The sequence below is a fragment of the Melampsora larici-populina genome (assembly GCF_000204055.1).
Source record: "Melampsora larici-populina 98AG31 unplaced genomic scaffold MELLAscaffold_20, whole genome shotgun sequence".
Lineage (NCBI taxonomy): Eukaryota > Fungi > Basidiomycota > Pucciniomycetes > Pucciniales > Melampsoraceae > Melampsora > Melampsora laricis-populina.
In genome coordinates, this window is record NW_006768784.1 from 627,683 (window position 1) to 654,541 (window position 26,859).

At 39.9% G+C, this 26,859-nt stretch overlaps 5 protein-coding genes across 5 annotated transcripts in view; 3 read left to right on the top strand and 2 right to left on the bottom strand.

Annotated features, from left to right (window-relative positions):
- The window catches only part of MELLADRAFT_106879 (uncharacterized protein), a gene marked incomplete at both ends in the record, with an annotated part of 3,399 nt that extends 1,498 nt beyond the window's left edge, over positions 1–1,901 (top strand). Inside the window, 2 exons of the mRNA XM_007410373.1 lie at positions 1,535–1,584; positions 1,774–1,901. Coding sequence (XP_007410435.1) covers positions 1,535–1,584; positions 1,774–1,901 — 178 coding nt within the window. The remainder of the gene's footprint in view (positions 1–1,534; positions 1,585–1,773) is intronic.
- Positions 1,902–2,743: 842 nt separating this feature from the next.
- MELLADRAFT_77887 (uncharacterized protein) lies at positions 2,744–5,198 on the top strand (the record flags this gene model as incomplete). Its single annotated transcript, XM_007410374.1, has 5 exons — positions 2,744–3,624; positions 3,704–3,992; positions 4,132–4,409; positions 4,495–4,699; positions 4,774–5,198. 5 exons carry the CDS (start codon positions 2,947–2,949, stop codon positions 4,977–4,979), a joined length of 1,656 nt encoding a protein of 551 aa, XP_007410436.1.
- On the bottom strand, positions 5,193–7,673 carry MELLADRAFT_106881 (uncharacterized protein; the record flags this gene model as incomplete). Its single annotated transcript, XM_007410482.1, has 3 exons — positions 5,193–5,441; positions 5,484–5,564; positions 5,901–7,673. 3 exons carry the CDS (start codon positions 7,671–7,673, stop codon positions 5,193–5,195), a joined length of 2,103 nt encoding a protein of 700 aa, XP_007410544.1.
- Positions 7,674–13,889: 6,216 nt separating this feature from the next.
- MELLADRAFT_106882 (uncharacterized protein) lies at positions 13,890–15,653 on the top strand (the record flags this gene model as incomplete). Its single annotated transcript, XM_007410375.1, has 1 exon — positions 13,890–15,653. The coding sequence occupies one exon, from the start codon at positions 13,890–13,892 to the stop codon at positions 15,651–15,653; it is 1,764 nt and encodes a 587-aa protein (XP_007410437.1).
- A 4,203-nt stretch (positions 15,654–19,856) lies between these two features.
- MELLADRAFT_106883 (uncharacterized protein) lies at positions 19,857–22,146 on the bottom strand (the record flags this gene model as incomplete). The annotated part of the gene is made up of 2 exons (XM_007410481.1): positions 19,857–21,571; positions 21,990–22,146. The coding sequence occupies 2 exons, from the start codon at positions 22,144–22,146 to the stop codon at positions 19,857–19,859; spliced, it is 1,872 nt and encodes a 623-aa protein (XP_007410543.1).
- Positions 22,147–26,859: the final 4,713 nt, after the last annotated feature.

Consider the following 26,859-nt stretch of genomic DNA (forward strand, 5'->3'; position numbering starts at 1 on the left):
ATACGCTGGAAGTTTACTTTCAAGAGACTGACAAAGGAGCGGACTCGTTCATACTGAAGCAGTGACATGATGGTTCTGGATGAACCTAGGATCAGAAGAGCAACGATTTGCTGTTGAAGGGATCAAATCAGATGATGGATTTGAATAGTCTTCAAGATAATTTGAAAGCTTCCAACCTCCAAACTTGAGAAAGGTGCCCAGGATGATGACTTTGCATTATTTGCATGCTTTCCTTCAGATTGTTCTGAGTTCAAGTCGTCATCCTCATCCTCCCAGCCATCATCCGTCGATTCATCTGCTCGATTTGTGTCTTTGCTGCTGTCTGTAGCACTGTGAGCAGAATCTGGAGCTGGAGATGCGAAGAGATTTGAATGATCGCGTGCCCAAAGATCAATGACAGCGCCACGCCGTAGTTCGCGTTCATGATCATCAAACTCGACCACATCAGGCTCCGGTGAGGCAGCATTTGGTGAGTTCATGTTGATGTCATCATCAAGATGTCCATCCATGTCACTTGCAGGATGTGAACCATCGATTACATCATCTTCAATGAAGGTCACAGTTGTGGTGGCATTCATACGTTCGGCCTTCCACCTGTCGAGACATTTGAGATGTTTTTTGGTTTTACAATGCCTGGGAATCGATTCCTCTTGGAGAGATCGGCCTCCAGGACACGCCAAACAAGTGAAGACAATGTCTCCTGGCCCGCGAAGAGTCTCTGTGAAACCTGGGAGGGTCAAACTTTGTCAGATTAAGCCGTGATGTTGGTTGTCATTGAGAAGAGTTACATTCGGCAATCAATTGACGTCCAGACATCTGTGGCCGCTCAGGTTGAAAGATGTGAAAGCAAATAAATTCGTCCTTCGGAAAGGGAATGATGAATTTTCTTCCTCTGGTCTTTGAGGGTAAAAGATGGGCTCTCCCGTGGTTAAGCAGATTAAGACCTGCAATGCATCCGCTGATGATTAAATCAGGGGAGAACAAGGTCTCGTCTCCACGTATTTTCGAGGCATGATTAAAGTACAGGTGATCAACCGCTTTCGCAGTGGTTGATCACCTGTACTTTGAAAACCACTTGAAACCCGGGTCCAGCCGCGGTGTGCGCCGGGTATTGGTCAAGCTAGGGCCAGGTTTTTTTGAAACCTCTTGAAACTCGTTCCTCAACTTTTGTTGGGTTCGTGGTGTACTGGCTCTTCAGATGCCACTCACTCTGGTAAACGATTTCATGTTCGAACCAATTTTTTCTTTGTTGTTCCTTATCACGTTTTGTCTATGTTTTGACTGTCTCATATTAATTTCTCTGAGGGGGGAGAGGGTTTGTCTGAAGTGAATTCTGGGGAAATTAAAATTTGGGTTGATGTTCTTGGAAAAAAAATTGCCTTAGATTTGAATTGGCGAGTATAGGTTCTCCAGGAGTACATAGTGGTGCAGGGTGGTTTGGGGACACTTCCGACTCCCGAGAATGGAAGGAGGGCCTTACCTTTGCTTGTTCAAGATTTCTTCAAGTGTACTGCTTCCTCCTTTTTGTCAACAGAGGATTGAGTGTAAATTTTCCTGTTGACTATGGACAAGGTCTAGATAGATGTAAGTTGAATATGTAAGAGGCCCTGAGATGCTCAGAGCTACCCAAACCCAATATCACAAACTCAAATACATTGACTGCCTATGTTTTCAAGGTCAAAAAGCGTAATAGGATAGCACCAACCATACTTGTTATGATTAATCAGATCCAAGATGGATATTTCAAATGAATGCGCCTCAAAATATTTTTAGACACAAGAGTCAGTCAGAGTGCAGCCATCTTTTTCCCGTTTTACGCTTGTGGTCACTTCAAAGATCAGAGCATCTATTTAAGAACCTTTGAAACTTACATTCATTGTTTCCAAATCTTGGTGTTGTAGAACCAAAAACCTAATGGGTTCGAAGTTGCATTTTCGTCAAATCATTGCTCAGAGATCCATGCGTCATCGTACAAATTGGAGTTCGTATGGATTGTCTGCAAAAGTATTTATGAATTAGAGTAGAATATTTTCTGTCATCAAAAAAAAGGAAGCAATTGGGGCTTGATTGGTCTCCATTTCTAATGGGCAGTCTTGTTGGATTTCCCATTTTCAACATGAGTTACAGGAATGATTGAAAGTGACGATATGAAAACAGATAGAGGGTATTTAACCACAACACGCTGAACGCATCGGTAACCCTTGTTGTTTTCTCATTCTTGTATTCATGACTCAGTTACAACACAAACGGGGTGAGGAGTTCCTAAGTTTCCTCATCAATTTCTCTCAGTCATCAAAATTAAAAGTAGCTTGTAGAGAGCCTTTGAGAGAAATTCCTATTATATTTATACTACCTCAAGTGCCTATGACCTTCACAAGCCTTCACATCCTCTAGACTGGTTTCTGCCGCATGTCCTTTTACGCATCAAATGTTCGTATTGATTTACGCTTCACGGTCCACGGACGGAATCAACGATCATTAAGGTATAGCTTTCATTAAGCACAGTTGGTTCTTCGGATCTTGAGTTGAACTGTACTTGATGGGATAACCAACATCACAAGTCAAATCGTGCAAACGCATTTGAAGTGAGCTTGTTGTTTTGAAAAAAAGACAAACCTCCCCAAATATCTTCGGAAAACCGGGTGTGCTTCGGGGCCGAAGATCCGATCGCCTATCACAGCCCCTGTCACACATCTACACAGCTTTCAATAGTTCAGTAAGTACTGCGGCGCTTCCCTCTTCACAGCCCTTTTCCCCTCCATCTTTCATCTCCACCAGAACTCATTTCCGTCAAATCGATATCCAAGATCCATCGACTGCGGTGCCCAGCTAGATTCCCAGCTGATGTGAATTGAATTTCGACGTAGACAAGCTTGGTGAAGTTAAACAAAAGAACAAAGTGAAGTCGAAAGCGTTCTTAAATAGAGGCTTGAGGAACTCGTGATTATGGACGCAGTCACTTCGTCGAATACTCAAATGACTTTACAGCAGCAGGCGCAGCGACTGGCACTAGAACTGCCACAGCAAGCTCAACAGTCACAAGCACCATCAACAAATCTGACTAACTCAATAAGCATCAGCGAGCTTGAGAGTGATCTTAGTGATTTGAAAAACCAATTGCTTAATCAGAACGAACCACATCAGCTTAGTCATCAATCCAATGAACTTATCAATGAACTCAAATGTCAATCTCATGACCAAATCGACATTTCAATCGGTTCAAGCTCAACACTCCTCAGCAATTCAACTCATCAACCTCAACATAGTTCCTCAAACCATACTCTGGCAATCGACCCAAATCTATCTAATATCAATCCTATCAACAACTCGCAAGACGCTTTTCTTGCTGTCCCAACTCAATCTTCATCGGTCATCAAGGAAGATTCTATCAATCATGCCTTCCTATCTCTCAATAAATACTCATATGGTACTGCTTCGGACGATAACACTTCACAAACCAACACCCTTACAAAACAACAGCCTCTGTTAACAAGTGAGATGGTCGAACATTCGCTCACTCCACTCAGAGTTGGTAAAAAATGGGCTTGTAGAATCTGCTATAGAGAATTCACTAGGAGATTCAATTGTACCACTCATGAGCGTACTCATCTCGATCTAAACGAGGTAAGTATTCTATTTATCTGTGTATTATTTGTTGTTTCTTTGGGGGTTCCTGACGATTTTGCGGGTCGAACCTTTCCAGAGAGCTCAATATCGCTGCGGACTTTGTCCGCGAGGGTTCACAAGACGACATGACCTAGAAAGACATGTTCACTCGGTCCATCCTGGTCATATGTTAGAGAAAGAATCGTCTTCCTCATCATCACCATCACAACCCATCACTATCGTCCAGACTGCGTCGGTCAGTCCCAAGAGGAAATCAAATGATCACATCTTGACCGATGCTACGGCGAACAAGATCAGGAAATTAGAAAGCCCAGAGTGGCAACAGCACCATGAATCCGGTAGTGATCAACAGCTTAGAATCTTAGGTTAGCATCTTTTCAAATCCTCGATTGAGGATCAAGCTCAAGCTCATATATGTGATCTTTCCTTGTCATTCGAAAGTTATTGATAATCATCGAACACTGTCTGAGTCGTCAGAAGGCTTTCTAATTGATCCATTATTAGTTGAACCCAGATCAGCTTCAACTAGCACTAATCCATTTGCACTTCTCCTACCTCACCAAGATGGACCTGCTCCTACTGCGATTTTAACAGCTGGCTCGATCAGAGACATTTCAACTGCTGTTGAAAGAATCGCCTTGGAAATTTTACCGAGTTTGAATCCTAATAATGATCCTATCTTTAAATTTGAGAAGAAATGGGCATGTGGTACATGTGGAAGATTATTTGTTAGACGAAATAATTGTAAGGCTCACGAGCTAACTCACAGAGATATACGGGAGGTGAGTAACCCATTTGTGAGTGTTTGGAAACTTGAATCAGAGAAAAGAGGTATTGAAGCATGAACTTTTTGATTTGATTTTAAAGTACCAATGTGCGACTTGCTCGAGATCTTTTTCGAGAAGACACGATCTAGAAAGACATATCACAGCTGTCCATCCTGATCAATTAAGGTATCCATCACACACCGAAAGCGAAGGGGAAGAGCAACCCGAAGCGCAAGAAGAAGTTTATGACCAAGCACTATTGCCACGCTCTCCCACACCACCGCCACCACCGCCATCACCACCAAGTGAGTTACATATTCCTTGTGAATTCAAATTAGTTGGAATTCGTTCAATGCTAATATTATTATTTTGGGTTTAGCACGACCGAGGCCATGTAAGGCGGAAGATAAAACAAGTTTAAATATCTTTGAAACTTTGCCTGGAGCAGAACCAACTGAAGCAAAAGAAGAGTCATTTGATCCAAGTTTGTTCAATAACAGTGGTGAACTTGATGATATTGATGATGAAAAAACTTTATTGGAAAAAGTTCAAAGGTTTGTATGGGGTAGTTTTAATCCTGCTTAGGAATGAAAAGAACAGAAATTATGTTTTGCTCTTTATTCTGTTTACATATTCATTTCTTAATAATGATATTGGTTGGTTTGATGATGTTGTATCTTTTTTTGTAAGATCACTGAGAGGATCCTCAATTTTTGTTTTGATTGATCATGAATTTGGCAAATTACTTAATTCAAGTCTTGAGTATGATCTTTAAAAGAAAATAATTGTTTTGATTTTTCATACATGTATGTTTGCAACCTTGTTTATCCTATGGTCCTGAGCCATATCCAGAGACGTGATGTTGATCCCTCTCATATTGGATAAGTGGTGATTAGGATCCATATGGTCAATTGTCAAACTGATTTTTTTCTCACAGCCTGGCATTGCAAACCATAGTACCAATATGGCTATTCGATCAACAATAGCCGAGATGATCCAAATCACCCTGGCTGTATCAGTGCTTCTGCCGAGCTCTTTTGATATGCCCTAGGAAATCCAATGTTCTTGTGGACTAGCCTTTCATATTACTTGCATCACGGGATGTAGATGAACAGGTCCTTCAATAGCAAGTGATGCCAACCAATTGATTTTAGCATGAGGACACAGAGACTGCGAACGCAAGAGGACACATCAATGACATTTATAAAAAGTAAGAAAAAGAACTTCAAACTAATCCTCTGGATGAACACAATTTGTTCACAAGATCAACGCTAAAAAAGACAGAAGCCTGGCCTCACAAATAGACAACTCTTCATCCGAAGAACTCTCACTAAATTATTCTACAAACTTCTTTTTTAAGCTTTTCTAGCGCAAAGTCGTGGATTCCATGTCTGCCTGAAATCCTGTATCAAAATAAGTGGTAAGGTAAATACTAGCAAGTTGATGAGTCTTTGTAAAGAAACTTACGCGTGTTTTGAACGTTCATAGGTCTTCTTATCTCAAAACTCTCTTTTTCTGGGGTTGATCCTCTTCTGGTGTTGCTTTTTCTCTTGAAACTCTCTTCTTGCTGGATTGTTCCATTTGTTCCATTTGTTTCTTTAATGCTATGGATTTCTTCTTTTGGCCGTTATTGATCAAGCGGTGTTGTTTATATCCTTCGTACCATGTCCAAAATCGTTGAAATTCCTCGCTCTCTGGATCTTGGTTTAAAAATTCTGCCAACAAATCCAATGAATAGTGTTTTGTTGCTGAAATCTTTTCTTCTTCAGAGTGGTCCTGATATGAATTTAAAAAGTAATTCAAACCATAATACATATCCAGTTCATCGATTTTTGTTCTCAGTGCTGGTTTCTTTGGGTTCTGAATATGTTTTAACATTTCAAGAAAATCTTTAGAGTGATAAGTAACAAAGTCATTAAGATTTGATCCTTCTAGATAATTACGTAATGCTGTCTCTTCTCTCACTAAAAGTACAGGTAGGTTCTTGTATTTGAAAAATTGTTCATTTGATATCACTGGCCATTTGAACGTATGGGTGTTTTGATAAATTTGCTCCGACTTTGAGTTCCATTTAACCCATACCGAGCTTTGGGAATCAGATTTATCCATCCCTCCTGGGTAATGTTTTTCTACATCTTCCTTCCAAGCTTTGTCTATATATCTGATCAAATGATCATTTCTGAATCTACGATAAGATACTGAGGTATATAACTCATATTCTGAGGTTCCGAGAAGTGAGATGATGATACGCGGGACAGGTGATACTCTGGCTCTTGGTAGCTCCAGGTTTTGACCTAAAGATCTTGCTGGTAGTTCAATGAGATCTGACAAACTTGCAACATGTGACATAATCTTAGTGTGCCATAAAAGAAATCGAGTAAGAGCTTCCCTATCATAGTCCGGTTTTCCATGAATGTAATGGAGATGATAGGTCTTCAATAATCTGATGGTGATCTTCTCAATCCGCTCCCACATATAGTATGATGGATTGCAGATCATGATATGATAAACAAACGGAAGTATCGTCTGCCTGGTCCATATACTTTTCCATGAATGGTATTTGTGAACCGTATCAAATCTTAACCAAGTGGAGATCTTGCCAAGCATTCTATCAGCGTAAAAGATTGAAGCAGCTGATGGTAAAGGAATTGGTTTATCATCTTGCAAATTTCTGATCCTGAATCTCGGGTCGTTTCGATAATCAACGTCTTGATGAAGCTTCTTTCCCGAATCAACTTGGTAATCTTGACCCCCTCTTTTTAATCCTGAATTGAACCGTGGATCTAGCGAGCTTTGCACAGCGTTCCGCAATATTTTCTCTCGTTCGATTGCTGGAGCACTTCGCAGTAGGTTCAAAATCTTGGTCCGAGTTTCTTTGGAGGCCCTCTGAAGCTCAGCGTCATTCAGCCGAGGTTTTGTTTTGGGCGGAGTGGGCAATTTATTAGCTACCCCAGAGGTCGAGGTGCTTGGTATGTTTTGGTTCTGAAAGTCTTGAGGTGTGTGGGGTCTTGGAGTGATGAATTGTTGAGGAAGATCCTCAGGCGCATTTGATTGGCGGGTGCTTGTTGCTAATTCATTATGTTTTATCAGCTGGTCGGAGTTGATCAACTCATGATCGAGTTCTGGTGGTGGTAAGCTGTTGAGATCGAAGTCACCAGGCCGTCCTGTTAAACCGATCCGTACGATCCCTTCATCGTCTTCAAATGCTAAAGCGTAATGATTATGGAGGAGCCGATTGGTTGAAAATATTAGAGATAATACCACCCTTAGTTTTACCATGATGATATCGCCAACAGCAAGTAAATGAAACTAGACTCTCTATGATCGTGTCGGGGAATCACAATTTCCTTTTATCTGTCCTCCTCGTCGAAAAGCTTGCTTACAATTCACGCTAACATGGAACAAGTCTCATTCCTGGCCCACTGTGTCTATAATGCTTAACTTCACCACTCCCAATTTTTGAAGCGCACTAATGGCCGTGGCATAAACTGCTATTCCTTGAGATACACTGCAGCACGGGCACTGTACCGGAGTTGGTATCGATAGTCATCTTTGGGCGATCAGCTCGCTCACAAATCCAGGCACTCTGAATATACTAAACTTAATCAAGTCCCTCCTCAAAGGAGCCTGCGGAGGAGTGACTTATCTACGACTTGAACTAACCTCAGGCTCCACGCATGGTGAAAATGCAGAATCCTGGTTTTCGGCTGCTTCAGATTCCATCTGCCTTAAACACTTCATCATTCACTAGTATAGCTCAAGTATGATGAAGGAGCAAGCTTCAAAAACTTGCAACATGATGAAAATTTGTAGCCTTGAAAAGAATCCGTATCAATGTAACTTTTGAAATTCGGATGCCACCACACTGCCAGCATAGATGCCTCGGGTTGAGAAATCCGAGGCATCATCGGAGGTAAATCCTCGGACAGACCTTGTCCGAGGTTTTTGCCCGAGGTATTTTTTTGCACTGAGAATTACCTCGGATCAAAACCTCGGGAAGCTTCTGTCCGAGGTTTTGCATCCGAGCAGGGTTGCCACTTTGAGTCAAACTCAACTTATGGGGAACTCACGGCCCCGGGAGGGCAGTGAATACAATACTCACGGACTGGTGGCAAAATGGGTCGTTGACTCAACGCCACCGTTGCCGAATGAGTTTCGTCATGAGTACAAGACTCAAAGAAGAAGAAGAAAAGAGTACAACTCAATTTTATGTACTCATAGGGGAAATATGGATGAGTCTCATGAGTTTGTAGAATACTTAGGCCAATTTTAGGAGAGTAAACTAATCAGAAGCACGTGTACATAGTTAGTTTTGAAGAAATGAACAAATAAACATTCTTTTCAACCACAGAGGAAGAACCCTGGGAAAGTTCGAGTGTAGTCCAAAGACCTGTTCTTTGCATGTATGTATTTAACCAGGTACTAGCAAAAAAGGAAACAAACGATGTGAACACCGGGTGTAGAGCAACAATTTGTTCTTTGCATGTATGTATTTAACAAGGCACTAGGTAAAAGGGGAAAATTCTGAATAACAAGATATATCGGTCGCTTTGTTCTTTATAGAAGAAACTAAAATCAATTTGATTTTCAAATTACCAAGTCATGTTTCTGGTACCTCAAGATAAGTTGAAGACTATTGCTGATCTTCAATCTGGATTGTGGATCAATCATTAGTTTGCCAGTGTCTAATGAGGACAAGCATACAGATCGTGTTGGTCATCAAGAACCCTCTTGAGGGTGTGGTGATGTTTCCCAATATTGAAAAGACCCTCTCGACCGAGGCAGTAGAGGCGGCAATTTTCAAATGCTCCAGGGAAATTTGGGTGAGGATTGGTAAAGTCCCGGTTTCAGACATTCTCTGTTTGAGTACATAGATCTATGAGTTAGTATGTCTATATAAGAGTGATTGAAAGAGAATGAGGTGCTTACATTCCAAAATTGTCCAACCGACTCGTGAGGCATCATTGGATCTTGTTGATTGAGATACCAATCAATCTTGTTGACTACCATGTCCTGCTCAATTGGGTGTTGAACCGCACTTGAGCCCAAAATGGAGTACAAGTCATCCAGACTCTTGAGAGTCTTCGAAGATTTCTTCTTTTGAGTAGTTTCATCTGATGGAGCCGGAGGCGAAGGGGCAGGGGTGGAAGCCCTGCGGTCGTACTCTTCTCGTAAAACTCGTCTAGCCTTCACCTCAACTCCTAAGGGTGCGTTAATTTTTCGAAAGATCAATCCTTGATGAACCGGTTCCAAAATGGTTGCAATCAGAGTTTGCGGATTATCGCACTCTTTGCGAATGTACTTCAGTAATTTGTCTTCAGCTTGTTTACAAGCCACACTCCAAGTTCCTCTTGAAGCTTGATGTTTCTTCAGGACCTGCTGAAGATCCGAAAGAACCGGAAGGATGTGTTGCTTGCGTGCTGCGTTGGCCTGGAAAATCTGCGTGGCGGATTCAAACATCTCTAAAATGGGTTTCATGAACTCCATTGCGGCCCAGTCGTATGCGGAGAGGTCTAATTTCGAACGCTTGCTGTCTTCAGTATAACTTATAATACTATTTTTCAACCTGATGGTGCGGAGAATCTACAATACGTAGGTTAGTTAAGTGAAATAAGGGGCCAACCATGAAGTAATCAACTCGGACATTGTACGTACCACGTAATAGAAATAATTCCATCGAGTTGAAGGACAATTGATGGGAAGTACTGGGATGTCTTGAACAGATTCTCGGAACTTGATGAAAAACTCTAACTCTTGAGGGCTCTTTCGTATGTTGTTATATAGAGCATGTATTCTTCCAACTATAGTTGATTTGGCTCTTTCACGTAGCTCAGCAACAATGACAGATCCGTGTACGATTGGACTTGATGAATCAGGTGGAAGAAACTGAGTGTTTGAAGGTAATATATCAGTGTTGGTTTGAGATGTATTGTTGGTGAGAGCATCTCCTTCTAAACTTGAAACATAAGATGAGTCGCCTCGGATAGCACTTGGAGGCTCGTCCGGCTCGAATGAAGCTAAGAGGGCTGGCATTCCTGAGACTTCAAATAGCTTCTTTTTGTCTTCAGTGAGTTCGCCAACTCCGGATAGAAAGTCTTGAGCCACAAGATTAATTATGTGACACATACACCCATGGAAACGTTTCTCCCCAGGCCAGTGGATACCTATACATTCATAGCGCTCACCCAGGATGCGTACCATGGCTCCGTTGGTCGATGTGTTGTCGCCGGCAACAGAAAAATGATGTTTTAATATTCCTTGCTCTTGCAGGACATCCCAGTAAACATCAGCGAGCTTTTCCGCAGTATGACGGCCTTCTAGGGCCTATTAAATCAATTGGATCCAGAAAGACAAATCATGAAAAAGATCAACAAAACAAAAACAAAACGAAAGGTGGAAAGAGTTCAATTGTAGTGAGAAATACAATCAAAAGAAAGTAATCAACGGCTTACTTTAAAAGCCAGTAGTCAACAAGAAAAGGAGCCTTTTGCATCAAAGTAAAACCCATTGATTACCATGTATGTATGCTGAAAGTCCGGCGAGGTCCAGCAGTCAGTAGCAGATGAGATGCTTCCTGGAACTGCCGCAAGTTCATCCATGAGATTTTGCTCCAAGTCTTGATATAAGTTTTCAGCGTCCTTTTTCATTGTGGTTCGACCAGGCCAGTGGAAAGAAGGGCAAATTGAACGGAATGCTTGTTGGATTTCTTGACCTTCAAAGATCGAGAATGATAGGTTTTTGATATGATAGCTCCAACCAGCAAGCTTCGAAGGTTTTTCTTTTTGGCAGCTATGTCGGCAGGGTTTGAATCCAGTGGAATCGCACCCGGGACTCCATTGATGTAAGCTTCTTTCAAACCCGGGCATCGTCGTTGGTGTTTGTGCAGGTTGGAGTTGGGAAGGGTGTTTAAACCTGGGGTTGGACTGATCATGAGAGCCGAGCTGTGATCACACGCTCATGTCAGTATTGGCAATGTAAGTCAAGAAGACAAAAAAAAATACTCACGTGCAGTGGAGGCAGCAAAACGTGAGCGGGATAGTGCCATCACAAGGAACTTCACCATCAATGATGGTAACCTCAGGCTCCTGTATGGGAAAGTTATTGTTAGTCAATATCTAACGGTAATGGACTAAACAGGACAATGACACACATCAAAATAGTAATAAATATCAGATTGTATCTTGCCGTCCTTCGAAACCAAGTTATTCCCTTGAGGATTGTTTTGAGTAGTGGTGGATTGCTTCAAGGTGCGGATGGCTTGACGAGAGGAACCAGGCACTAATGTGACCCTGCAAGCATACAGGGATATTCTAGTTTCCAAACGTGAAGTACTAGGAGTTGCTGGAGATTTACCCATGATGTAATTGAGGGAGTTTTTCAAGAGAGTCGATTGATTGTACAAGTAAGAAGAAAGACAAGATTGTCAAGTAAGAAGAATTACGAGATAGTAAGCCTAGATATTCACAAGAGGAATTTGAAGAAGGTCTACAAGAGATTATTGTTGAGAGATAGAGAAGCTTACTTATAATGACCATGACTCCAAGTCCCAAAAAATTTGCTTCAAGATCGTGTGATTTGATCTTGACCCACATCGTCAAGATCTAGTGGAGTTCAGCCACACCCAAAGGGATATTGAGTTGTCCAAGTGTTCACTGTTGATTGATCCAGTGGGCAAATCAATGGAAAGAGGTATGTTGAGATGATTATGGCTTGGAGTGGATGGGGCCAGGGCTTTAGCTTTGGTAATGGGTTGTTTGGATGAGTATCATGAGTGATACTCATCCAAACAAGGCCAAAGTCAAAGACAATATGAGTACAACTGTCTTTTCATGCAGTTAAAAGACAGTACATGTACTGTCTCCACATTCTGCAAGAGAGTACCATGTCATGTGGTACTCTTAGTCCAAGTACCTGTATGAGTACAGGTACTCCCTTGGTTCAACAATTACCCAGTACTCATGGGTCTAAGTCGAGTCCCATAGTACTCAAAGTGGCATCCCTGCATCCAAGGATACCTCTGATTTTGTAATCCGAGGTAAATATGTTGGTGGTGCCATCACTCGACTGTGGGAACAATTGGCTCTTACAAACTGATTTCATTCAGATGAAACTATTCATCTCATGCATGACCTTTGAAGTGATTCATAAAATTCTGAAGAGGCCAAAAGAATGGGAAAATTTGCCGTGTCATATTTTATGACAGTGCCTCAAAGGTCTTGGCTGTGTGAGGAAGTAGAATTTATATCAACAGATACTCCCTGCCAAATTCAAAATCCAACCAGGCGGGATTTGCACTTGGTTTGCCAGCATCCCCTCCGGCTCTGGTGGCCACGCTCCATTAACAAAGCCCATCACACAGACGGGACGGGTCCGAGGCTTGAGTGAGGGACTTACACCAAAGCTGTAACTGTTGGCCGGTAGGAGTTGAGACAGAATTTCAAAATATGAACGTATTTGGCTCTATAAGGCAACAGTGGCTGTGGTTTTTGAATAAAGGTCTTTTCCAACTCAAGGCCCTTGATGAGCATTTTAGGTTCAAAAGAGTCTGGGGAAACAAACACAGTACGATATGAAAAGTATTAAGAACAATACAAATCTTGGCTTAAGTGCAATCATGTGATGGAAATTATGCCTTCTCAGATGAAATTGAAAAATCTGAATAGGATGTAGACAAAGGGTTGCACATAAAAAATGGGATTGTTTGCTGAGATTTGATGGTGGTTAATGGGTCCAGACCATGTTTTGGTCAATTGTGGCCTAAAATTCTACCATCAACAGTGTCAATCATGGCTCAATTCCTTCACACAAACCTTGGACCTGTCTAGTAAATATGGCTTGGGCAATTTGTTAAGGTAGGGTCAAGGTAGAACCATGGAATGCCCAAGGGTAGCCATCAGGAAATACGACTTTTGAGCTCCCATGGAATTACACTCCATGGGATTATACATTGCTCTTGTGAATTCCAACCCTTTCTACCTTCAATTTTCACATATGTCAGAATTGCAAAAGGTTTGGCTGCTGTGTTTTGAGTTACAAGGAACAATCAAAAGAATTGAAAGCTAAGGATGAAGCTAGGAATTAACCTGAAAGTTTGGCAGGGGCAGATTCTTATGGGAGCTCAAAAGGTATATTTTCTGATGACTAACCTTTATGGGGGGGGTTCTGGGGCCCTGTTAAGCTAGTGAATATATTTGCATTGGCCAGAATCAGGGCTTGCTTAAATTTGTGTACCACCCATGCCACAGTGCCGCAGTGAAACACAGGGGGTAAAGTTCTTGTTAAAACTTCACTGTAAAAATGTGCAGTGGTCCCATGCACAAGCTTTGTGATGTTGCAGCCTGTGTAGAGGGTTGCGCGTACAATATATCAGACTTGTCATGTGTCAGTTCAACATAAAAGGAAGCTGCTCAACAGGAGACTAGCTGGAACAGAAGAAACTCCAGTAACATGATCATCAAGAAGTTTGATTCATTTAACATTTTTCATACTAGCAAAATGGCAAATCAGATGGTAGAATTATTGATGATCTTGTTAATCTCTGCACTCCTCCATGGCACATTGGCAGTTCAAGATAACCCACTAGTAGTGGAGCATGGTCTAACAGGACAGCCTGGTTTCTTTGATCTCAACAGCTTACCAGAACCAGAAATTGAACATGAATTAGTCAACACCAACCAAGTGATACAACAGACTGAATTGGAGACAACCCGCCACCAATCCAGTGCACCAGTAGTTGCAGAGCATGGCATCATATCAAGACCCCACATACCTTATGACTTTCAAGACCAAGGCATACCAAGCAAATCCACCGTTGAAATAGATGATAAACTGTATACCTCGCGTAAAAGAAAACTTCGGATCAATTATGAGTTTAAGATTCAAATGGCCACCGAAGCAATTTGGCATAAGATTTCAAAGCTATTCCCATGTATTCCGGCAAATGAACGGGATGATTTTCTGCGTATCTCAATGAAAGACTTGTTATATCCCTACTTTGATCTAGGGTCCCCGGGACGGGTTGAAGCGGAAAAGATTCAATCGGAAAGGGTTGTTGATGAAGATAACGGAACAGATATAAGGTTCAGGCTCAGATCTTTTCAAGATGTCATCCCAGTTCCTTTACTAGCAGCTGCCTCAATATCGTATGCTGAGAAAATGCTTGGCGACATGTCCAAATGGCTAAGATTTGATACAGCTCACAATTATGTTTCGTGGTCAGGTATATGGAATAGACGAACGATCCTCCCGTTTGTGTATTTTATAATGCTCTGCAACCCATCGTACTATATGTGGGAGCGGATTGAAAAAATCACCATCAGAGTATGGAAGGCTTATTATGTTGAATACATCCATGGAAAACCGGACTATGATATAGAAGTTTTTTCTCGATTCCTTTTGTGGCACACCGAGGTTATGTCACATGTTGCGAGGTCATCCGATCTCACTGAACCGCCAGCAGAATCTCTGGTTGAAAACCTGGATGCATCGCACTCTAGAGCATCACCTATCACTCGTATCATTAGGGTTCTTCTCCGGACAACAGAATATGAGACATACACCTCAGAAGCTTCTCGTAATCCTAGAAACCAGCATTTGAACAGATATTTAGAAAAGGGTTGGAAGGAGGATGAGAAAAAAAATTACCCAACAGGGAAACATGAATCTAACTCAAAAAGCTCATTGTGGGGTCATTGGAATGCTAAATCAGATCAAATTGAGAGAAACACTCCTAACTTTCATTGGCCACAGATACCAAATGACTTGATTGAAACATCTAAGAACCTACCTGTGCTTTTGGTGAGGGAAGAGTCAATATTATACCAACACGTCCAAGGATCAAGTCTTAGTGACTTTGTTACTTATCATTCTAAAGATTTCCTTGACATGATGAAACATATCCACAACCCGAAGAGACCTGAACTAAGATCAAAGTTCACTGAACAAGATATGTATCATGCTTTAACTTACCATCTAAATTTTCCTGATCAATACTTGCCAAAAGAATCGATTCCAAAAGAGACTCAGACAAGATATTCACTTGATTTGGTGTCAGAATTCCTTGATCAAGATCCAGAAAGCCCGAAATTTCGCAGTTTTTGGTCTTACTTTCACCTATATAAATGGAACCGTTCGGTCAACACCACACGCAAGAGAAAATCAATGGCATTGAGAAAATCAGAGTATCAAACCAGAGTAGCAAGAATTAAGTCTCAAGACAAAAGTATGCCCAACAAGAGGATTGATCTGAGAAAAGAATGAGTTTGAGAGAACAAGGCCTATAATCATTCAAAATATATGAATCCTCATACAAAGTCTCATAAATATCTGATAATATTTATCCTACTGTTGGTGGTTGGCAAATAGAGTTGGATGTTCTATGACATCATGTAGTGTGCTTTTATTGTTTGTGGTATTTTGAAATGTATTCATGTTTCTATTTGATATGTTGTTTTGACTGTTCTCATTTGATATGTTGCTACACACTGATTTCTATTTGTATAGGTGTGCTCTGAACTCTTACAGTGTTCTCCTTTTTCCTTATAAACAGCCTATGAGTCCATACGGTTTGATACTCATCCATTCAAACCTTTTCACAATCCTCATAAGCAATTCCTTTTACTAACAACGTAATTGATTTATTGTGAATGGATCATAGAAAGATTTCTGGTTTTATTAGTGTTCTCCTTGCTCTATATTATTCATTTCTCTATATACACATGTCTATGCTTTGTGCTTTGCGTGTTGCGAAATAAATAACTCATCCATTTGGCTTGTCACAATCACTCATAAGCAATTCCTTTTACTAACAACATAACGGCTTTATTGTGAGTGACTCATACCTACCCCCTCTCTGATGTAAGATGTAATCATGCTACAATTGAGGTTTTCAGGATATTATGTAGAAATCTTTATTGGTGTGATATGTTTAATGTTGAATGTTTAATGTTGCCCATGTCTCCTTTTTTTCTCACTAGTTTAATGTTATTGAATTGTCACATTTCTATTATGTCTAGTGCACTTGTTTGATTTCAATTTTGCAAGTGTGTTTCTTTCTTCCCTCTTGTCAAGAAGAAACCTTTTTCTTGGATTAATCACCAAACTCATCCATCTACTCTTTTCATTCTATCTTGAATTGTTTTATCTCATTTACACATCTTCTAGAAGATCCCCACAACACCAAAGATCTTGTTGATACAGTGTATAGAATCAGGAGGATCACTAGTGAACTTCTTAGACTTAGGTAATTTGGTTCTCTAATTGTGATGGAGTTTTTGATTGATTTCTATTCTTTACATTCTTTCTTACAAGTTTTGTTCTAACATTTTTATATTGACTGCAGATTTAAAAGCACAATGTTAAGACTCCTTTTCTTACACTCTCACCAAGATACTAACGAGTGTAGGTCTTTGTAAAGGTACATGTGTTCTTTTTGATCAGTCTATATTGTTTTGTTTACTTTGTTGAAGTATAGTGTCATTTACATTTTACATAATTGAACTTTACAGTTGTGTAATATTTCATGTCTCATTTATTATCAATATTCCATATGTAACTGTGTGTTTTTTGTCTGTTGTGTTAGTTACTGTTTGTCATCATAATTGACCTAACTACAACTTAGAGCTGTAATGTAAAACCTCAAAGAGCAGTGCATAGAGTTTCTTTCCTCATCCAAGATGTTTTCAATTATCCTTGGGTGATAGGTGAGTTAGGGCCCGTTTGGCTGTTTTGGCCAAAAATCTTTACACAAAAACAACTTTTCATTTTGCCCCCTGAAAACGGGGCAAAATGAAAAGCTGAGTTTCAGCTTCATTGCTTACCAAATAGTCAACCAAAAGGGACAACAAAAGATCACAATAATCATTGTTGATCATCTGATCACCAGTCAACTGTTTGGTAAAGATGAGTGTGTTCTTGTGTTGAAACTTGAAAGTTGATCGGATGGTCCTTAAAACCATCCATCCATCCATCACGGTCATCAACAACCTCCATCTGATATTGAAAATTCCATGCGCAGAAAATAAATGATATTTCCTTTACACAAGCTATTATTGATCATCCAAGGATCACATCAAGTTATGTGAAAACTTCTTTATGTTTGAGTTTAAGAATCCAAAGAAACAAAACAAACAGTTTTTAAAGAACAGACAATCTGTTTAGTTCTATTGCATACACACATCAGCATCATGTTTGAACACATATGTACAAATTTCCAAAAGAATTCAATAGTCAAATTTATAAAATAAGGAAAGAAGAGAAGATTGATGATAAAAAACAGACGACAAAAGGAAAGAACGGTGGACGGCGGAAAGGGGTGTTGAGTGGTTGGTGAATTTTGAGTGGGTGAGGTTGATCAATCGAAGAGACAGGGCAAAAGTTGCTTTTTGTCCGAAAAACAGCCTCAAGGCTGCTTTTCAAACTGAACAAACTTTCGATCAAAAGTAGCTTTTGATTTTGATCAAAAGAACTTTACCGAACGCCGGTGTTTTTGACCAAAATCAAAAACTGCTTTTGGTCAAAAGTGCTTTTTGGTTTTGGTGAAGCTTTTGGCCAAAAGTTACTTTTGGGTTTCAGCCAAACGGGCCCTTACTCTGTTTGTGGGATTTGAGATAGTTCATTAGGTTCAGTTCTCAACCATATCTCTCCCTGCTCTGACAGGTATGTAGCTTAATTCTGTTTTTTCATTCCTCATATCTTGTGGTGTTCTGTTATTCATTGTGATGGAAATAAAAACTGATTCAAGATATTCTTAAGAGCATGTCCACCACTGGTGTGTAAAAAAGTACTATGTACAATGACCCTTTGACAGGTCTCAGCCTGTATGCAAAACTTGTGTGGAGGTAGGCAAAACCGCAGCCGTGTACAGACTGACAGGTGAAAACAGTATATGCCTTTGATCCAAGCATAGGATTGTTTGTCTCATCCAAAATGGCAGGGAAGGTTGGACAATATCTCAGATTTTGGTGATATTTGGCTTGTTGTACACCATCCAAATTTGCACTCTCCCGGTCAAGATTTGGACATTGTGTAACCCATACAGGCTGTTTCCACAGTCCGGTGGCTCAAATATTTTCCCACAATTGTTTTTATAATCAATTACACTTAATGTTATGTTCAGTAACCATCAAGTGTTTTGTACAATATAAGCATTTTTGACTCTTGATACTGAGTTATGTCATATGTAATCTTATATGTTACATATTAGTTCTTGAGTACATGACACATGTGTATGTAATTAGGGTTATGTGTATATTATTACATGTTACACATCTTTTCTAGACTGTATGTACATGTAATTGTATTTCCTAAGTGAAGGTTATATATTACAAGTTACTCTTTGGGTACATGTATACTTACCCAGGGCTGACATGCAAGATGGTTTGATGACCCATTCTACTCTCAATTGTGTTCTTAGCCTACGGCTTGTTTCCACCAAGGAACATATGTAATGCTGGTAGTGCGTGGAGCTTCCACCAGCTTTCACCAAGTGATTTATACTTTGTTGTTAACATATTGAGCCAGATTCCAAGTAAATTCAGCTCTAGTAGCTTGTACCCAGTTGACATGTGCCTTTTGAAAGAAATAAGGCCGGCCCCTTACTACAAATTCACATCTTAACATTATTCTAGGATTATTCTAAAGACCAATTCTGTCAGAAAGTCACCAGCTGGCAAGCTCAGTGATATGAAGACTATATGCAAAAAATCCTCTGTTTGGCTTAACGGTATGCCAAATTCTTAGGATGCAAGAAGATATAGATAGTATCAAATCAGATTACAACATCTTCCACATGAGTAGAACAAAAATATCAAAATCTGCTGTGAATATACACAGTAGTGCAATAACAAATGAATAAGCAGTATTGCATACAGCCATCTTATACTTGGGAGTCATCTGTTCAGATCTGATTTGGGATTGTGGTCCCACACAACTTGCTATCATGCCAAAAGACCAGTCTACAAAACCAGCCAAGGAGATTGCTTCCAATGTGGGTTCCATGAAGAACAATATTTAATGTTTTATTCTCTTTCCCCCTCTTTTGTGACATTTGGGTCTCAAATCCTCTTGAGGCGCGCTGGGTGCACCATTAACCAAAAACAAGCACCCGAAATGAGACTCTCAACAGGGCAGATGTCTAATGTATGCCTCCCATAGTTGTACAGCACTAGCGTCAGAATGGCGAAATCTGTACTGCGTTACAGGCATCCTTTGTTAACTTGCAGCCAACAATTAGCCAAATTCCAAGTAAACAAATAAAATTTGAATTCACACAAAGAAATAAACGTAATTGCCAGAAAGAAACTATTCAGCTTTTTACAATTCAGTTTGAATTATGTTTCTTTGCTTTTGTGGTTTTTCAAAAAATCCTACAAGCGGTTTGGAGAAGGTTTTAAAAAGTGTTGAGGCTCAAGACTTGAATTATCGATGAAGATATATAGAGCAACTCAAGTAAGCCTTGACCACCTAAAGGTTTTTTTCTCTTGAAACTCTCCTTTTTTTGTTTGGGTTATCAGCATTACGTGATGCTTCTCCCTTTGATCTTGCATTCCTTCTATATACAAGGTCATTTTTATAGATGTTGAATTCTGACCAAAAAGTAACAAATCTCGCACTCTGCGGATCTTGTTCGAGGAACTCGGATAATAAATCCAATGAATTTTCTGATGTATTTGCTTCGGTGCGAAAGTTTCGTTTAGAATGCTTTTTTAAAAAGTAACTCAAACCATGAAATATATCTTGATCTCTTTTCATCAATCTCAATTTAGGTCTTATTGGGTTTTGAATATTGTCCAACATTTCCTTGAATTCTTTAGAATGATGAGAAAATAATCGATTTGATTCTGATTCTTTTGGAATTGGTAATAATTCTGCTGCTGTTCTGACTAGGAGTATTGGCGAGTTGTTTCCCCGTCCAATTAAATCATTTCGCATAGACGACCAGTAAATTTTTTGCGACGTTTTCCCAATTTCTTCTGATTTTGAAATCCAATCATCCCACAATGAATTTTTTGAATCAGATCCATCGCGTTTTCTCGGATAACCTTTCTCCAAATCTGATTTCCAACATTGTTGTATATATCTTGTCAAATGTTCACGTCTGGAAACACGAAGTTTACTTGAGGTGTATTGCTCATATTCTGGCTTTCTGAGAAGGGCAGCAAGAATACGAGAGATAGGTGATGCTTTTGTTCTTGATAAGTATCGGGGTTGGTAAGTCTCTGTGGGCAATTCTATAAGATCTGATGATCTTGCCGCATAATGCATCAATTCCGTATTCCATAAAAGAAATCGAGTGAGATCTTCTTTATCATATGCCGAGTTTTTAAGAACGTAAAGCTCATCATAAGCCTTGAATGCACTGACGGCGATATTTTCGATGCGTTCCCACATGTAGTATGATGGATTACAACTGATTATGAAATAAACAAACGGTAAGATTGTGCTTGTGTTCCATAATTTGATCCATGCACCAGATCTGTAGGCTTCATCGTACATTAAATATTCACCCATCTTTTGAAGCAGTCTATTAGCATAGAATAATGAAACTGCTGCTGGTATAGCAATCGGAGTCAGAGTCTGAAAATTTCGTATCTTTACTTTCATATCATATTCAACCTTGTCATCAGAGACCCTCTCCAGACCGACTAGATTATCTTTAACGGACATTTGAAGCCCTAGGAGATATTGTGGATCCAGTAGGTCTTTGACTGATGAATGTAAAATAGTCTCCATATTATTCTCTGGAGTGAACCGTAACAAGTTTATGAGTTTTATCCAAATTTCTTTTATGGCAGATTGAAGGTCGCTCTCACGAGGCTGAGATGATGATATCACTGATTTGTCACGAATTCTAAAATTGGAGGTACGTGGTGTGTCCTGTGTTTGAACGTCGTGTGATAGGTGTGGTCTTGAGATAATAACGTCTTGCGGAAGGTTCACGTCGCGAGACGCGCTGGATTGGTGGCCGCTTGTTTCTAGTCCAATATGTTTGAACACTTGATTGGAATTCACTGACTCGTGTTCCATTTCTTGTTGTGGTAACTTGTTGAGATCGAAGTAGCCAGAGTGTGCTTTTAAGCTATCCTGTACTAAAACTTGATCATCTTGAAATGCCAACGTGTGCCGAAGAAGTTCGCATTTTATTAAGATCAGAGATAAGACTATCCTAAAATTTACCACTATCATGGCACAAAAGATAAGATAAATCAGTCAAACTGTCAGGTAGCTAACAATTCTCTCTCTTCGAAGGACTTTGCGAGTTGAACAGCTTCCTTTTATTAGGAATTGGCTTGGGACTACTCAAGAGTTCGAAACATGTTACTTTTACTCCAAACAATGATCAAACTTTGAGGGATATATAAAGAAAACAAGTGCATATAATTAGCTTCTAACATTAGCTAAGGAATTATTAAAGTCCACTTTATATAGCTCTTCTAAACTAACGGAGTTACAATTGTCCGCACGCATCAAACTCAAACCGATGGATCAATAATTTAAGAACAGATTCTCATATTCCACCTTGTATACGATTTTTCAGGGAAATACGCTTTTTGCTGCTGTGGCAGCTGTACACATCCCCCAGAAGTCACTCCAGACCTTGAGATCCAATACAATCTGCATGAAGCACTCTTCGCGACAACTCCTTGTCGGCCGAGCGAGCAATACGCATAAGCGGAGGCGGAGAGAGGAATCGCCAAGATCTCGGGAATTGTTTGGCCCTCAACGATCCCTCGGGCATACTCGTCGAATGCATTGTGACAATACTCGGAACCCGAGGCACTTTGCAGGCAGTAAACAAGGCGTGTCCCTGTTTCCATGAGTCCTGTGTGTCTCGGTTAGGGGAGGATCAGATGCCTGCTCAGCTCCGTGGAGACCACAACAAAAAAGTACTATAAAAGTTTAATCACACCAAATTCCTAAATAGGAAGCGCTTGTGCAAAGGTGTACGTTAAAAATTTTTAAAAAAAGAGACAGGAGAACTCCTTATTTTCTAGAGGCAACAATATCCTTTGCTCCGACTAGATGCCCAATTTTCTAAGGTGTACTACTTTCCTTCAACTTGACTTGTTTAGATAGTGTTTCAAAAAGAGGTGAAACAAAATGGAAAAGTTTTTGAAATAATGCAAAATGTTTAAAAGACAAAACATATGCTGGGTATTGACTAGATGGCTGCTTGGTTTCAGGCATACTAGTATCTGTGTTTCTTTTATTTATGGTACTCAAACCAGTGCAAATTCTGTCCAAGACATGAATAGAACTGCCACAAATCTTGCATGTTGGTCTTGCACTGTTGTCGTATCAGTGACTTGGAACACAATAGCTGGGGTTGTCAAAAAAATTAATGTGCAAGATTGGTGCAAGAAATCTTGCACAGATCTTGCATGTTGGTCTTGGACGGTTTTACACAGGTTTGAGGGCCATAACTGTTTAGTTAGTGTGATATGCAATATAGCAACTTAGCACCTAAAAAACTCAATGCAGCCTTCATGCACTTAAAAAAAACAAGGCATGTCACTGTTTACATGATTGATGTGTGTGTTGGCTAGGATTATGCCCCAGAACCAAACTTAACAAATTCCTACTTGTTTTGAGCTGTACTGGCCAGCTCAAACAAGGGACTTGTGCGTAATGTCCGAAAAATGGCATGAGGTCTGGTGAAGCTTTTTGCCAAAATCTACTTACCTTATGAAATGTTTTTTTTACCATTTCAACGTTTCCTGGGTCAAAAATGAAAAATGTGGACCTTGCTTTTGGATACAACCCAACGGTTTCAGAATCCTGATAGCTTGATTGGTTCTGCAAATATATATGAAAGTTAGTATTTCAAGTCTACACCAAAGTTCAAATTTCAGACTTGGATCACACAATATTACTCAATTTTTGGCTTCAAGCTGTGAAACACTTATATAAATATCTACACAACCACTCACACTATTAAGAAGCCAAGAGTACTAGGTTATGAAGAAACCAAGAGGTAAATTTTTTGTTTTGGGGCTAGGGATATTTGAAAATGTAAAAAAACATTTTTTGGACATTACACATAAGTCCCTGGTTTGAGCTGGCCAGTACAGCTCAAAACAAGTGGTACTTTATTAAGTTTTCCCCAGACCCAGCCCTGGCCAGCCAACTGTGCCCACTGATTTTTTGGAAGCAGACAGTATTTACCCAGACACACCAAAACCCTAATAAAGAGTCATAAAAGCCCTGTGGTTGGCCAACATTTTCTTTATTGGATATTCAAAAAAAATTGCCTTCTGATTAGGCTCCCATAGCTCTTTGCAAGTCCTGAGTAGGCTCACATAACTTGTATATACAATTTCATACACCTAAACACACAATGAATGTCAGGATTTTTCCCCTTTGATCCTTTTTAGCTCTTATATTCAATTCAGGGTGTGCCCTGGTTGGCCCTGATTGATTTCTGGATCTTTCCAGGTCCACCTGTGTAAGGTGTTACATGTAGAAGTATGGCTTGGAGGTATGGACTTAGATGGGTAGCTGGATCACTTGTACTCAGAGACGCCCTAGCTCCATGAAGACTCTTCTTCACCAAATACCCTTTGGATGGAGCTAGGTGAGCATCATCTTATCATTTCATTTCATTTCTCTTCATCTCTTTCTCTTTTATTGTAGAGTGTGTCTGATTGTGTTTGTTCACCGAATACCCTTTGGATGGAGCTAGTTGTTGGATTTGGGAATCTATGATTGGGTTTTAGATTTAGTTCTGGAGCAATTGCTCTGTCTGTGCCAACTTGTAGTGAAGATCCTCTCAAGGTTCTTACAACCTGGGGAAGAGCAAAGCCTTGGGGCCTCCCTGTCACACTAGCTCTAGTCTCGGTAGCGTTCATTAGCTTACACATCTTTGTGACATCTCTGTGTTGATGCTCCAATCAAAATTCTAGATTTTTAAACTAGATTCTGTGCAATTTGATGCCATACAGGGGTCTAGGCAAGCTAACCAGTGCCTCCTTGGTGCTTCACACTTACTGGTTAGAGCTCTTTAGTCTTGACTACAAATCATGGCATTTTCTGTGCCAAGAATTATCAAGAGCATCCCCAGACAGGTGCCGTAAACTGTGCCATACACAAATTTAGGGCAATATCTTCCCAAGCCAATGCCCTAAATTTTCACATAGCTAGGCAATTTCCCCCTGTGCAAGCAAAAATGGAACAAGTCTGTATTACAGTTGCCTCTGATAACCCATACTCTACCATAACCCATGGTTTTTTATCTCCATATTTTTATGGGCTGGTGAAATGTGTTAAAACCCTCATACTCTATCATAAGCCTCAACCCATTCTCTTTTGAAAATCAGAAACACAAAAGCCATAGTTTCTACCAAGGAAAATTCCAGATACTACAGTACAAGAGACTCTTGAAAATTGTCTGAAAAGCTCTCCAAAGCCATCTGACTCCTTCAATTCCACACAAATCATCAAAATTTCAACACATCATCACTGATTCAACTTTTCTATCAACAAAAATACTTCCTATATCTTCAAGAGCTGGGACCATTGGAGATTGCTCATTCCAAACTCTTAGATACCACCAATGAGTATACAAGTGGCCATGAGACCTGGACTCTGGAGGAATTTTTCAAGTGATGAAGCAAAACAGCCACAACACAGATATATGGTATTTCTGCTGCAGCTTCATACCTCATGAATTGACACACATACTTAGACTTGTCACAGATAGGGGACTTATACTGTAGGACCACATTGTACCATTTCCTTCCCCTCATCCAACACTCTACCATTAGGAGCAAGATCAACCTGAACAGAACCTCACAACCACTGTGCCTCTCTGTTGCCAGATCCCTACCCCAGTCATAACATACAGAGCACCCCACAGTTGAGGTACCTACACAGCCAGTGTACTCAGATTTCCTCAAGTCCGCAGATCTTGTCACAAATTACATCAGACACAAATATCCTGAAGAAGTTAAAGCATGTGGGAGAGCCTTGATAAAGGTATACAGTGCAGCCCACTTCAAAACACTAGATCAGGTTCACACTTTAGTCTTTCCCTTCCAATTCCTCTTCAATATGTAATGAAATTTCTCAACAATTGTGTCTTACCTTTTGTAAAAATCTCTGCAATAACCCATGAATCAATTGGTATGGGGTAATGCAAAGAAACTTGGTAGCCCATACTTTATGCAAATCCATAGCTTTTGAGTTCCATGAAGAGGTATGGGCTGTCAACGGTGAGAAGATCTACGTCGTAGAGCTTCCATCGTAATGACAAATAAAAAAAAACAAAAAGTAGCAAGGGTTAGGAAAAACCCTTACTACAAACAAAAAACACATTACCCCACATCTCTAATACTCAGTCTCAAGAGTAGAAACTCAAAACTATAATGAAAATAACGACTATCCAGTTCAGGACTAAACCAGGGGTTCGTAACTAAAGAAACGAACCCTGCCTAGTTAAAATGAAGATAACTGGAACAGCTATTCCCTGAAAAGCATACAGGAAATAAATAAAACAGGCTTAGCTGAAATCTTTCAGCCAACATCAAAAGAACTAGCTAACAAAAGAAAACTATATATATGATCACACCTTTTGACAAATGAAGAAAGACTGATCTCATCATATATACAAATAAAACCTACTAAAATTTACTTCATCACTATTTTTTGATTTAAACTTAAAAACTGTTGAACCAATTAATACTTATCATCCTTTCAAGTAAAGAAAAACCCTACCTGTTAGATTTGATTTCTGATTTAGACGTATTAAGCAAAAATTGTCCTTTTTATTTCTCTGTCTTAGACTATTAAAATAATCTTTCAGATACTCTTTTCTATATCCCTTTTCTCTTTTATCATCTCTTTTATAAGAAGGACTTTAAAGATTGCTCAGTGAGAACTGTTAGACTAAAGCCTTCATTACCTTAAAAACTCTTTTCCCGATAAACTATTATCAGGACCCACCGCTGAAGCAAGCCTGAAACATAACCACGGATCCCCGTGTTCAATTCAGAAAATTTACCTAGTGAGTGCACTAGTTATTTAACTGGCAGCGGTATTCCAATCCCGCACCTCAGACAATTGTATCTAACACATACAATTAAAATTCATATTTTTACTCACCAAGAATCTAAAGGAACCTCTCCTGTTTTCCGTAGTCTACCACCTTCGGCTACTACAGATACAGGATTAGGAAACTTTTGTGAGTAATATCTCAACTTAGTGCTCTATTCTAATCAGACCAAGAACCCTAAGCTGACATGGGTCATCTCAGAGACAACTGTATCTTGGCTTGTGCCCTAAATTCATCTGTACCTCACAAGTCCCATAGTTTTGAACTATACAATCAAATCCCACACCAAACCAACATCTTGTCTGTCAACAAAGCCATAGATATCTGTCAGAATATGCTTACAAGGTATCACTACAAGAAATATAAAATTTTCTGGGCACCAGGCATGCGTGGTGTCCTGTTATCTTAAGACTCGGG